At 46.8% G+C, this 15,207-nt stretch overlaps 1 protein-coding gene across 1 annotated transcript in view; it reads right to left on the reverse strand.

Moving 5' to 3' along the window:
- DYSF (dysferlin) overlaps window positions 1-15,207 on the reverse strand; it is a 1,070,125-nt gene that overhangs the window by 570,653 nt on the left and 484,265 nt on the right. Inside the window, exon 16 of the mRNA XM_086960107.1 lies at window positions 13,972-14,054. Within this exon, the coding sequence (XP_086816233.1) occupies window positions 13,972-14,054 (83 nt within the window). The remainder of the gene's footprint in view (window positions 1-13,971; window positions 14,055-15,207) is intronic.

Consider the following 15,207-nt stretch of genomic DNA (forward strand, 5'->3'; position numbering starts at 1 on the left):
TTTATTTGTTTTTAATGTTGTGTTGCACTGACTAGATTGGGAATACTAAATTGTACCCCTTCGCAATCCAGCATTTTTCCTACTGTTGCACTGACTGGCGTGGGAGTAGTCAATTTTACCCCTTCGCAATCCAACACTTTCCCTACTGTTGCACTGACTGGAGTGGGAATAGTAAATGTTACCCCTCTGCAATCCAACACTTTCCCTACTGTTGCATCCTGGACTCCTCCCTCTCGATGACCAGACAAGTCAACGCCGTCTCATCATCATGCTTCAACACCCTGCGCATGCTCCGCAAGATCTTCCATTGGATCCCCACTGAAACCAGGAAGATGATCACCCAGGCACTCGTCACCAGCCGGCTGGACTACGGAAACACCCTCTACGCCGGAACCACAGCCAAACTTCGGAAAAGACTCCAGCGCATCCAGAACGCCTCCGCACGACTCGTCCTGGACATCCCCCGACACAGCCACATCTCCGGCCACCTGAGAGACCTGCACTGGCTCCCCGTCAGCAAGAGGATCACGTTCAGACTCCTCACCCATGCACACAAGGCCCTCCACGACCTGGGCCCCGAGTACCTCAACAACCGCCTGACCTTTTACGCGCCCATCCGCCAGCTACGATCGTCCAGCCTTGCCCTCGCCACCGTACCACGCATACGCAAAGCCACCTCCGGGGGAAGATCCTTCTCCTACCTGGCAGCCAAGACATGGAACTCCCTCCAGATCCACCTCTGGCTGACCCAGGATCATCTCTCCTTCAGGAAGCTCCTCAAGACTTGGCTCTTCGAGCAGTAACTGACCCCTCCCCCCCAGCGCCTTGAGACCCTCCCGGGTGAGTAGCGCGCTATACAAATGCCCATGATTGATTGATTGAGTGGCTGGAGGGGCGGTTATTATTATTTATTTTTAATGATACTTTTTATTGTTGTGTTAAGTGTAGCGGGAATAGTAAATTGTAGTATTTTGCTATGTTATATTTTATGTAATTTTATATTTATTGTAGTTAGAATAGTAAATCTTATTTTTGTGTGAAGTAAAATAATGTGTTGCCGTTGTGTTGTGGTAGGTGGGAGTAATTCTTTTAATATTTAATATTTAAAAAATTATTTTTAATGTAGTTTGAAATTCATATGTAGTTATTTTAATTTGTAATAATTAATTTTATGCTGTAATTTATATAATTATGAGTTTGATGTATTATAATAATATTTATAATATACAATACTCTTTGTAACTTATTTTTAATTAAATTGTAAAATTAGTGTATTGTTTAGTTTTTATTTAAAATTAAATTGATTCTCTTTTTTAATATTTTATGTTTTTGGTCTATTTAAATATGTTCACATATATTTTTGATAATATTATGCTATCTACGATTTTTACAATTATATCATTAATTAAAATATGTGTTTATTTATATTTTGTATATATGCACATATGTGTATGTGTGTGTATGTGTGTTTACATTTTGAAAAGGAAGTGTATTTGTTGTTTTTGTTAAAATATATATTTAATCATATTTAATTTTTTACAAATTAATGTTAGTGTTTAACATATGTGTATTTTAATATTTTAGATTATATATATTAAAATGAATATTTAATACAACTATATTATTTTAAACTATATTTTTGCATTTACCATCTTAAGTACAGTAGCCAATATTTATGTATTGTATATTTTTCCCTCAATATTTTTTTCATCTATATTTTTGTGGTCAATATTCTGTCAGTGAACCGGTGACCATTTCCTTACTTATGAGTTGCAGAAAAGTGAATGAACTGCATTTACCAGAATGCAAACGATAACTTTTGCTGAGGCGCCAGCAGTGTGCTTTCTCTCCAGCCCCGTATGTAACACCCGCCTCAAGGCACAGAAAGTAAGGTTCCATGACTAGATGCACATATAAAAGACACAGTAGAGAACAAATGATGGAAGAAAAGGCTTGAGAAACAGATTACAAACCGCTGGCCTGCCTCTCATGCCAGTCTTGGGCAGGATAAAACAGGCAATAACTAAACAATCAGAGGATCACAGGACACAGTCAGTGGTCCAGCCGCAGTGTGGAATTGTAATTTACGGAGGCTACTTTCCTACTGACCCTGGGGGAATATTAACAAGGGCTTTCTCTCTGCTTTTTTGGCATAAAAAGCCAAAAAAGCGGAGATAAAACTATTGCCCTATTTACAAGAGGGTGCTAACATGCATAATCGCATGTTAGCACCTTTTTTCCCAACGCCTCCCTTTGCATCACTAATGAGATGCAAAGTGGGTGTCACTGGGCGTACCCCAATGGACTACCTAGTAAAATATCGCGGATGTTCACATCGCAATATGTACAAGGCAGCCCACAGGATTTCAGCAGACGTTAGATATTGGCGAAAACTGCGTTTTTCTCCAAAATCTAACGTCTGCTAAAATCCTGACTTAACTATCCCTAACATAGGGGGTGGATTATGCTGATGCGACCTCAGGGTCGTATCAGCAAGGTTATCGCCGTTTAGCAGGGAACATCGCTGTATAACCAGCGATGTTCCCTGCAAAACAGCGATTTCCCCGCTATCGCAGGTATTTGTATCGCCTTGGAGATACGCGTTGCTAATAACGCAATAAACCTGTGATAGCCGGCGTTAAGAAAATGAGCACTAAGCACGCTTTGCGATAGTTATAGAAAAGCGTTGCTAATATGCCACCAGGTTAGTATGTGGGGGACTAGATGGCAGTGCAGCTGGCCCTTTTATGCGTCTATTCATGTTAAGGATGTTTGATTGTCTGTTCATGAGCTGCACTTATATTTAGCGTGAGTGAACTCCTGGCGTGGTCTGGCAGATACCCAATATTTAAGGACTGAGCTCAGTTTGTTAGTGAGTTGCCAATGACTCTATATCACCTTGTGATTCAGGGATCCACATATGTAGGGTAGACCATACCCACACCCCCATCCCATAAATGTATACACATGAAAGTTGAAGATGAGCATCTTGTGACGCCTTTGAGATCACAAGTATGTTATGTTATGTTATGTTATGTTATGTTATGTTATGTTATGTTATGTTATGTTATGTTATGCTATGTTATGTTATGCTATGTTATGTTAAATTAACTTTTTGAGCGCAACTAACACCATTAGGTTTCTTGGCGCTTTGCTGAGGGAGCCGGGAGTGGATACAGAAAAAGAAACAACTAATTATAAAACTCAGTGAAAAGAAAGGTTTTAAGGAAGGATCTAAACTTGAGGTAGGGGGAAGACAATCTAAGAGGGAGGGGTAGGGAGTTCCAAAAAGACGGGGCTAAAAAAGAGAACCTAAGGCCACCGTGTTTCTTCCTCTTGAATCTGGGGACTGATAACAGAGCCATCTGGGATGATCGGAGGGTGCGAGGAGGGGCATAAGGGTGGAGCAGGGAGGAAATGAAGAGAGGGCTGTGACCTGCTAGGGATTTAGAAATAATGCAGCCAAGCTTGAATTTACATCGAGCCGCTATAGGAAGCCAGTGGAGACTTTTTAAAAGAGGACGAACATGTTGATCTTTGGGTTGGCAGTAGATCAGGCGGGCAGCCTGATTTTGGATCAACTGAAGTCTCCTTAGTTGGTAAGCAGGATTGCCTACATATAGTGCATTAGCGTAGTCAAGCCTAGACATGACTAACGCTAGCAGAGCCAAGATGAGGGCATCAGTGGTGAGTAGGCGGGAGATTTTTCGTATTTTCCTGAGTTGGAAGTGGCTTGATGATACTACGGCACTAATCTGGGGTGTCATCGAAAGGTCACTGCTAATGACAACTCCCAGACTTTTGGCTGAATTGGCAGGGCATGGGGGGGTGCCAAGGCTTGCAGGCCAGAAGGAGGGATGCCAAGGATTGGAAGGTCCACCGACAAGAACCAGCTCGGTCTTGTCGGGGTTGAGCTTCAGGTGGTTTAAGCCCATCCAATTGCTAATGAAGCAGAGGGTGTTTTGAAAGGTAGAGATAGATTCATCAGAGGAGTCAATGGTGAAGATCAATTGAATGTCATCCGCGTAATTGAACGCGGAGACATTAAAACTGCGAAGGGAGCGAATTAGTGGGGCCATGTACAAATTAAAAAGGAAAGGGGATAAAGAAGAACCTTGTGGAACGCCGCAGGTCAGCTCGACATGGGTAGTGGAGAACTGGGACAGCCTGACTGCTTGATGGCGTTGAGTCAAGAAAGACCGAACCCAGTCCAGGGCGGTGCCCTGGATGCCAGCCTCTCTGACACGGTCCACCAAGATGTCATGGTCGACCGTGTCAAAGGCGGCCGACAGATCCAAAAGGACCAGGGCTTGACAGGTGCTCGAGTCGGCCCCCCTGCGCAGTTCGTCCATCACAGAAAGGATAACTGCTTCTGTGGAATGCGCAGCCTGCTGAGGGTCTAAAAAACACGAGTCTTCCACAAAGGAACTAAGGATTTAGGTGACTTGCGACTCCAGAACTTTGCTGAGGAAAGCGAGGAGGGATATTGGGCGGTAGTTGCTCATGATGGAGGGGTCTGCCGAAGGTTTTTTCAAGATGGCGACCACCTCGGCCCGTTTGAAGGATCCAGGAACCTCTCCGATAGTCAAAGAGTTGTTTAAGAGGGCTAGGGGGGGTTCAGGACAGGAGATAAAAGCTTCCCGAAGGGCCGAGGGGGGGCAGCAATCGCTAGGGGAGCCAGAGGAAACTTTATGCAGAAGTGTGAGAAAATTAACCTTTGAAATAAGGGGGATCTGGGTCAAGGTGTGGGTATTAAGGTGGAGAGGGGCATTGAACAAGGGGGGGACCGGTAAGGCTGAAGGAGAAATACTGGTTTTAATCTTGGCGATCTTATCCACAAAAAATTGGTTCAAGGAGTCGCACAAGGACTGGGAAGGGAGGGGAGCAATAGTGACTCTCGCCGGGTTTGACAATTCCTCAATAATTGAAAATATGTCCTTGGACTTGTTTGAGGAGTCCAAGATTTTGCTGGAAAAGTAGCAAGACTTGGCCAGAGTTATTGCCGACTTATACTCTCTCATCTGAGAGGAGAAAAGCTCTTTAGCCTCGGGGGAATATCCCCGACACCAACGCCTTTCTGCCTGGCGGAGACTGAGTTTCAGTGATCTAAGATCCTCGGTAAACCACCGTTGTGCGTCATGTCTGCGCCTCGTCTTAACTAATTTTAAAGGAGACACCGAATCGGCGGCAGAGAAAAGCCAGTGAGTAAGGTTCTCTGACTGGGAGTCGATGGAAGTGGTGGACTCCCTAGTGAGTGGGGCAGATGTACTGAGAAGGGAAGTGAATTTGTTAAGATCAGCCTTGTTCCAATTGCGTGCCTGAAAATTGGATTCCCGGGCCGTAGTGACAGGGGAGGGTCTGGCTAAAGTAAAAGTAATTAAAAAGTGATCTGACCAGAGGCAAGGGAGAATGAGGGGTGCAGAGATATCCAAGGAGAAGGTCCAAACCTGGTCCAGAATATGGCCTTTGACATGCGTAGGTGAATGAATGTGTTGGATACAATTTAGACCCAGCATAAGATCTGAGAACGCCAGTGAGTCAGGGGTTTCATGGGTGTCTGACGGCCAGTAATTAAAATCACCCAGGACCAGGACATTTGCGTTGTTGATGGTGAGGTGGGATATAAGGTCACCAAACTGGACAGAGAAACTAGGCATGGATTGGGGGGGGCGATAAGTTAAGACACAAACGAGTGAAGACCCAGGTTGCTCCAATCTGAGAGCGAGGCAGTCAGTCATAGGGATGCTGGAAATGGGTATTGGGGAAAAGCGGATGGAATGCCTGATGATGGCTACAACCCCTCCGCCAGTTTTACCAGAAGGGCGGTTGGCTTGCAGTATGTAGTATCCCGAAGGGATAGCTGCCAGGATGTCCGGGGAGGAGTCGTCTGTGAGCCAGGTCTCGGTCAGAAACAAGATGTTAGGCTGTTCTGAGCCTAGTAGATAGAAAATGTCAGACTGGTGGCTGACCAGAGACCGGGTGTTAAGATACATCACAGATAAAGGAGGGTTAGGAGCCGTGGCCCGAGGTGGGGTACAGGTCCTAGAACCCGGGGCCGAAGGCTTGGCGGTGGATAATAATGAAGAAATCTCAGGAAAAGTTGACCTGGCCGTATACAGGCCAAATAATGGCAGCCTGGGAAGAGACTGAGGAGAGGAGAGCGCAGGGTCGTGAAGTGAGATGAGGGAGGAGCGGGAATAAGAGAGGAAAAAGGCAGAGTGACGTGCCCCATGCCCCAGCCGGCCGCGGACGGGCGCAGACGGGCTTAACTCAGGCGCAACTCCGGCGCGCCTATGACGCGCCCGCTGCGCTCGTCCGCTGCGCTGACACATAGTGGCCATTTAAATAGGGGCGGAACGAGGGTGGAGTGTCAGGGCTACACTGGAGTGAGGGTAAGCCCAAGCAAAGATGGCGCCCGCTACCACTGGGACCCCGCGATAACAGTCAGCCCCCAGTCAGCAGCTCACCTCTGGAAGTGAAATGGATGGAATAGAGACCACAGAGTCTTGAGTATTTATTCTGCAGAACTCAGTAACACACCTTGGGACAAAGCTTGTCGAGAAAATACAAGTATTGGGGCTGATTAACAAAGGTATTTTGGAGTAACATTAGTACTCCTTTACTACTCTTTTAATTACTCCTACATGCCTTGGCAATTGTGCAATTAAAGGGCTGGGCTAATTTCAACTAACAGGGACTTGGACGTTTTGGGGACGGTTCCCAAAGACCTGTAAGAGTACGCAAAAAAGTACTTCTGAGTAGTACTTCCCACGCTCATGAATGCTTTTGCGAGTCAGCACTTGTCTTTGCAGTGCTGGAGGGGCTGCTCCACTGCTACTGCCACAATAAGGGGCATATTTATGTAGGTTTTGAATCGCCCTAGCGGCACACAACTGGGCACAAGGGCTACGCAAAGCCTGTCGGATTGATCAAACCATGCAAGGCCGCCCTGCGTGTCCCTGCGTGTCCCTGCGTGGCTTGATAAATGCAGAGTAATGCAGCGCAAATTGCCATTCCCAGGAAGGCACTGCATGGGTGTCCCCTGCATCCGCCCATGAATTGTGCCGCAATCCCAGATTTACCCTCACTGGCGAACCTGGGAATGCATCAAGATGCTACGCCTTACCAGGAAGTAGCTTTATTTGTCCTCGTTTTACCTCTTCTATGAGTGCTGAATTCTGAAGCACACAAAGAAAGAGAAAACGCCTTAGAGGATTGCTTTTGTGCCGGAAGGTATCCCCTTTTGCAAAAAAACTGTCTTGTCTGCAACGCAGGGACCCTTGCATCACGGCACAAGGGTGTCTGTGTTGGCACTAGTCAGCCAAAAGGGCAGCCAGCAGAAGGGAAGGACAGGAATGCATCGTAATATGTTCCTGTCCTCTCCCTTTCTCACTTTCCCTTTCAAGGTGGGTTGCTGCAGCGATGCCCTGAGTGAAAGCCTCATTAATATGCCCCTAAGTATCCCGACGAGAAGAGACTTCAGACGCCTTCATTATAGAGGCAGCCCCCCTCAGTTCAGGTGCCAACTCTACAGACCAAGGGAACCTCTTATCATGTTACTGACATTTAGTGAGCCTCTTGTAGACTTGGCGCCTCATTCATCCACAGAGAATGCACTGGGCACGTTATACTCTGCGCCTCACTCATCCATAGAAGATGCATTGGACACGTTATACTCTGCGCCTCACTCATCCATAGAAGATGCATTGGACACGTTATACTCTGCGCCTCACTCATCCATAGAAGATGCATTGGACACGTTATACTCTGCGCCTCACTCATCCACAGAGAATGCACTGGGCATGTTATACTCTGCGCCTCACTCATCCATAGAAGATGCATTGGACACGTTATACTCTGCGCCTCACTCATCCATAGAAGATGCATTGGACACGTTATACTCTGCGCCTCACTCATCCATAGAAGATGCATTGGACACGTTATACTCTGCGCCTCACTCATTCACAGAGAATGCACTGGGCATGTTATACTCTGCGCCTCACTCATCCACAGAAAATGCACTGGGCACGTTATACTCTGCGCCTCACTCATCCATAGAAGATGCATTGGACACGTTATACTCTGCCCCTCACTCATCCATAGAAGATGCATTGGACACGTTATACTCTGCGCCTCACTCATTCACAGAAGATGCATTGGGGATGTTATACTCTGTGCCTCACTCATCCACAGAAAATGCACTGGGCACGTTATACTCTGCGCCTCACTCATCCATAGAAGATGCATTGGACACGTTATACTCTGTGCCTCACTCATCCACAGAAGATGCATTGGGGATGTTATACTCTGTGCCTCACTCATCCATGGAAGATGCATTGGGCAGGTTATACTCTGCGCCTCACTCATCCATGGAAGATGCATTGGGCAGGTTATACTCTGCGCCTCACTCATCCACAGAATATGCGGTAGGCACCTTATACTCTGTGCCTCACTCATCCACAGAAAATGCACTGGGCACGTTATACTCTGCGCCTCACTCATTCACAGAAGATGCATTGGGGATGTTATACTCTGTGCCTCACTCATCCATAGAAGATGCATTGGCCACGTTATGCTCTGCACCTCATTCATCCACAGAGAATGCACTGGGCACTTTATTCTCTTCACCTCACTCATCCACAGAAAATGGACTGGGCACGTTATACTCTGCGCCTCACTCATCCTTAGAAGATGCATTGGACACGTTATACTCTGCGCCTCACTCATTCACAGAAGATGCACTGGGCACGTTATACTCTGCGCCTCACTCATTCACAGAAGATGCATTGGGGATGTTATACTCTGCGCCTCACTCATCCACAGAAGATGCACTGGGCACGTTATACTCTGTGCCTCACTCATCCATGGAAGATGCATTGGGCAGGTTATACTCTGCGCCTCACTCATCCATGGAAGATGCATTGGGCAGGTTATACTCTGCGCCTCACTCATCCACAGAAGATGCATTGGGGATGTTATACTCTGTGCCTCACTCATCCACAGAAAATGCACTGGGCAGGTTATACTCTGCGCCTCACTCATCCATGGAAGATGCATTGGACACGTTATACTCTGCGCCTCACTCATCCATGGAAGATGCATTGGACACGTTATACTCTGTGCCTCACTCATCCATGGACGATGCATTGGACACGTTATACTCTGCGCCTCACTCATTCAAAGAAGATGCATTGGGGGTGTTATACTCTGTGCCTGACTCATCCATAGAAGATGCATTGGGCACGTTATGCTCTGCGCCTCACTCATCCACAGAAGATGCATTGGGCAGGTTATACTCTGTGCCTCACTCATCCATGGAAGATGCATTGGGGATGTTATACTCTGCGCCTCACTCATCCATGGAAGATGCATTGGGCACGTTATACTCTGCGCCTCACTCATCCACAGAAGATGCATTGGGCAGGTTATACTCTGTGCCTCACTCATCCACAGAAGATGCATTGGGCAGGTTATACTCTGCGCCTCACTCATCCATGGAAGATGCATTGGACACGTTATACTCTGCGCCTCACTCATCCACAGAAGATGTATTGGGCAGGTTATACTCTGTGCCTCACTCATCCACAGAATATGCATTGGGCAGGTTATACTCTGTGCCTCACTCATCCACAGAATATGCATTGGGCAGGTTATACTCTGCGCCTCACTCATCCATGGAAGATGCAGTGCGCACATTATACTCTGTGCCTCACTCATCCAAAGAATATGCGGTAGGCACCTTATACTCTGTTATGTTATGTTATGTTTATTTTTGTATAGCGCACGGCTACTCAAAAAGAGTGTCCCGGCGCTTTTGAAAAGGAGACCTACCGCACAATAACACAACACAGGGAGAAGGATACTGTGAAAGAAAACAGAAAAAAAACAGCGGGACAGCCTACTGGGTAAATAGCCAGGTTTTGAGGCCTTTCCTAAATGCGAGTAGGTTGGTGGCTCCACGGAGTGTGAGCGGCAATGAATTCCACAGCTGTGGCGCCAGCAGCCCAATGGAGCGGCCTCCAGTGCGAGCTCTCTACACTCGCGGTACGACCGCCAGGAACAGAGATTCAGACCTCAGAGAGCGAGCCGGATGAAAAAGGCAAGTCTCTTCTGGAGGTACTTAGCGCCCACCGCATGGAGAGCTTTATAGGCCAAGGTTAATGCCTTAAAAGCAATCCGTTTGCGGATGGGAAGCCAGTGTAACGTCTGCAGCAAGCCCGCGGCACTGGCTCGTCTGTTCAGACCAAAAATGGCCCTCGCGGCAGCATTCTGCGCAACTTGAAGCCGCTGTAGCAGGTACTCTGGCAGGCCCAGGTAATGAATGTTAGAATAATCTAACCTAGAGCCTATCAGAGCCTGCACAGTCAGCTTCCTATGGTCCTCAGACAAAAGAGGTAAAAACCTCCGCAGCATCTTAAGGAGGCCGAAGCAGGTGCCCGTCACACCGAGGATCTGGGATTTCAGTGTGAGACCCTTGTCCGTCTTGACCCCCAAGTTCTTAGCAATATGGGATGAACAAGAAGGAGGGAACATGTCAATGGGCCACCAAGCTTGCCAGTCTGGCTCCGTCGCACACCCGAAGAAGAGTACCTCGGACTTATCGGAATTGCACTTGAGGCTGTTCAGTTGGAACTATTTAAAAACAGCCCCAAGGCAATCCCGGATACTCTCCCCATCGAAGTCTCCTCCTCTCTTACAAGAGAAGAGGAGCTGGGTGTCGTCGGCGTAGGATACGATCTGGGCCCCGAACGACTCCGCCAGCGCCGCCAAAGGGGTCATGAAGATGTTAAAAAAGGTCGGGCTCAGTATAGAGCCCTGTGGGACCTCACTCATCCACAGAAGATGCATTGGGCAGGTTATACGTTGTGCCTCACTCATCCACAGAAGATGCATTGGGCAGGTTATACGTTGTGCCTCACTCATCCACAGAAGATGCATTGGGCAGGTTATACGCTGTGCCTCACTCATCCACAGAAGATGCATTGGGCAGGTTATACTCTGCGCCTCACTCATTCACAGAAGATGCATTGGGGATGTTATACTCTGTGCCTCACTCATCCATGGAAGATGCATTGGGCAGGATATACTCTGCACCTCACTCATCCATGGAAGATGCATTGGGCAGGTTATACTCTGCGCCTCACTCATCCACAGAAGATGCACTGGGCACGTTATACTCTGCGCCTCACTCATCCATGGAAGATGCATTGGGCAGGTTATACTCTGCGCCTCACTCATCCACAGAATATGCAGGCGGCACCTTATACTCTGTGCCTCACTCATCCACAGAAAATGCACTGGGCACGTTATACTCTGCGCCTCACTCATTCATGGAAGATGCATTGGGGATGTTATACTCTGTGCCTCACTCATCCACAGAAGATGCACTGGGCACGTTATACTCTGTGCCTCACTCATCCATGGAAGATGCATTGGGCAGGTTATACTCTGCGCCTCACTCATCCACAGAAGATGCATTGGGCAGGTTATACTCTGCGCCTCACTCATTCACAGAAGATGCACTGGGCAGGTTATACTCTGCGCCTCACTCATCCACAGAAGATGCACTGGGCACGTTATACTCTGTGCCTCACTCATCCATGGAAGATGCATTGGGCAGGTTATACTCTGCGCCTCACTCATCCATGGAAGATGCATTGGGCACGTTATGCTCTGCACCTCATTCATCCACAGAGAATGCACTGGGCACTTTATTCTCTTCACCTCACTCATCCACAGAAAATGCACTGGGCACGTTATACTCTGCGCCTCACTCATCCATAGAAGATGCATTGGACACGTTATACTCTGCGCCTCACTCATCCTTAGAAGATGCACTGGGCACGTTATACTCTGTGCCTCACTCATCCACAGAAGATGCACTGGGCACGTTATACTCTGTGCCTCACTCATTCATGGAAGATGCATTGGGCAGGTTATACTCTGCGCCTCACTCATCCATGGAAGATGCATTGGGCACGTTATGCTTTGCACCTCATTCATCCACAGAGAATGCACTGGGCACTTTATTCTCTTCACCTCACTCATCCACAGAAAATGGACTGGGCACGTTATACTCTGCGCCTCACTCATCCTTAGAAGATGCACTGGGCACGTTATACTCTGCGCCTCACTCATCCATGGAAGATGCACTGGGCACGTTATACTCTGCGCCTCACTCATCCACAGAAGATGCACTGGGCACGTTATACTCTGCGCCTCACTCATTCACAGAAGATGCATTGGGGATGTTATACTCTGTGCCTCACTCATCCACAGAAAATGCACTGGGCACGTTATACTCTGCGCCTCACTCATCCATAGAAGATGCATTGGACACGTTATACTCTGCGCCTCACTCATCCATGGAAGATGCACTGGGCACGTTATACTCTGCGCCTCACTCATCCACAGAAGATGCACTGGGCACGTTATACTCTGTGCCTCACTCATCCATGGAAGATGCATTGGGCAGGTTATACTCTGCGCCTCACTCATCCATGGAAGATGCATTGGGCACGTTATGCTCTGCACCTCATTCATCCACAGAGAATGCACTGGGCACTTTATTCTCTTCACCTCACTCATCCACAGAAAATGCACTGGGCACGTTATACTCTGCGCCTCACTCATCCATAGAAGATGCACTGGGCACGTTATACTCTGCGCCTCACTCATCCACAGAAGATGCACTGGGCACGTTATACTCTGTGCCTCACTCATCCATGGAAGATGCATTGGGCAGGTTATACTCTGCGCCTCACTCATCCATGGAAGATGCATTGGGCAGGTTATACTCTGCGCCTCACTCATCCACAGAAGATGCATTGGGCAGGTTATACTCTGCGCCTCACTCATTCACAGAAGATGCACTGGGCACGTTATACTCTGCGCCTCACTCATTCACAAAAAATGCATTGGGGATGTTATACTCTGTGCCTCACTCATCCATAGAAGATGCATTGGGCAGGTTATACTCTGCGCCTCACTCATCCATGGAAGATGCATTGGGCAGGTTATACTCTGCGCCTCACTCATCCATGGAAGATGCATTGGACACGTTATACTCTGCGCCTCACTCATCCACAGAAGATGCATTGGACACGTTATACTCTGCGCCTCACTCATCCACAGAAGATGCATTGGGCACGTTATACTCTGCGCCTCACTCATCCATGGAAGATGCATTGGACACGTTATACTCTGCGCCTCACTCATCCATGGAAGATGCATTGGACACGTTATACTCTGCGCCTCACTCATCCATGGAAGATGCATTGGACACGTTATACTCTGCGCCTCACTCATCCACAGAAGATGCATTGGGCACGTTATACTCTGCGCCTCACTCATCCATGGAAGATGCAGTGCGCACATTATACTCTGTGCCTCACTCATCCACAGAAGATGCATTGGGCAGGTTATACTCTGTGCCTCACTCATCCACAGAAGATGCATTGGACACGTTATACTCTGCGCCTCACTCATCCACAGAAGATGCATTGGGCACGTTATACTCTGCGCCTCACTCATCCATGGAAGATGCAGTGCGCACATTATACTCTGTGCCTCACTCATCCACAGAAGATGCATTGGGCAGGTTATACTCTGCGCCTCACTCATCCATGGAAGATGCATTGGACACGTTATACTCTGCGCCTCACTCATCCACAGAAGATGCACATGAGCTAAAAAAAAGTGGAATCTGATGAACTGTAATGATACCCAATCACCCCTGAGCACTGTCTCATTGAATTAAGTTATTATGAATGTTTCTTTAAATAAGGAAGAGATAGAAGTACTGGGGTCCCTAATTAGACAAAGACCAAGCAGACCACAAGACACCCAACACCTTCAGCATGGCAAACATTTTAGTACAGCGCGAATAAATTCAAATTTATTCACCCAGCAAAGCTGGTACCAGCAGCACCCACAAGCAAAGCACTTAGAGAAACCAATACAAACACTGACCTTCCAGTTCTCCTCCTGGCGCTGACATCTTGGACATAGACAGGTAGGATGTGCCAACAACGTCGTTGTGACTCAATCGATCCCTAATTAGGCAAAGCAAAAAGTGGAAAGTTGAAAAGTGAAAGATGCTTGTTAAGACTATCTTTTTACATCTTTTGAAAATATTTTTCTATCTAGTTTCCAATTTGTAGTTTTCTTAACTGCTACAGTTTGCAATTAGTTGTTAAGAAAAAGGCGAGGCGCAGGCAAATAAATGTATTAGTTGATATCCCGATTAACCTTTTCTTTTTAGTCATCACTGCCTTTTGAGCCATAGTCATGATACTGGAATATGGCAATAACATTTTAATTTTCTTTTATTTACAAAAAAAAGAAATTTTAATTGTTAGAAATAATAAACTCTTTGTTGAATATGACTCGTTACTACGCGAGTCATTACATTTCATGGCATTACAACGCGGTCGTTACCACGCAATGCCATTACTACGCAAGTCATCACATCGACTTGCAGTAGATAGCGCACTAACATTAGAAATTTATAATTTATTATTCCAAATCCAGCCTAAGCAACAGTAGGAAAGGTGTTGGAATAGTAAACTATAGTATTCCTTATGTTAGCGCGCCATCTACTGCAAGTCGATGTAATGACTTGCGTAGTAATGGCATTACGGGGTTACAATGCGTTCATTGTAACAACCGCATTGTAATGGCATTGCGGTGTAATCACAGTGATGTAAAGATTGTTTCCCTTACAGCACTTTTAAAATCTACCAACATCATGCTTACAATGCAAATCCGCTCTACCCACAATCTGCAATACCATAATCCTCACAAAAAAGCATACCCTTGCTTGTCCTATGCAAACTAGTGTGGTACCTACATTACTGAGCATCCTAGCATTGCCTACACCACAGGTATACTCGCAGTCATCAACCTGACTCATGTACAGTACAGTGTCGGGCATTTGCACTAAAGTCGGTACCTTTTTGCTGTACTGTGTAATGTCATTACTTTTTTGCTTTACTGTTATGTACTGTGATTGGGGGTTCTCACTTTTTTAATGATGTTTAGTATATACCTCCTGTTGACTGCATTTGACCTACACGCAGGGCTTTAAGTGGGATAAAAAAAACTGGGGAGCCTCTCAAAGGGGCGTTGCTTTAAAAGACTTACGCTAAAAATCTGTGTTTAGCATAGTGTGCAGCCCGACTTGTATTTTGCTGTTTCTGTCATTGC

Source organism: Lissotriton vulgaris, chromosome 3_1 (genome assembly GCF_964263255.1).
Source record: "Lissotriton vulgaris chromosome 3_1, aLisVul1.2, whole genome shotgun sequence".
Taxonomy (NCBI): Eukaryota; Metazoa; Chordata; class Amphibia; order Caudata; family Salamandridae; genus Lissotriton; species Lissotriton vulgaris.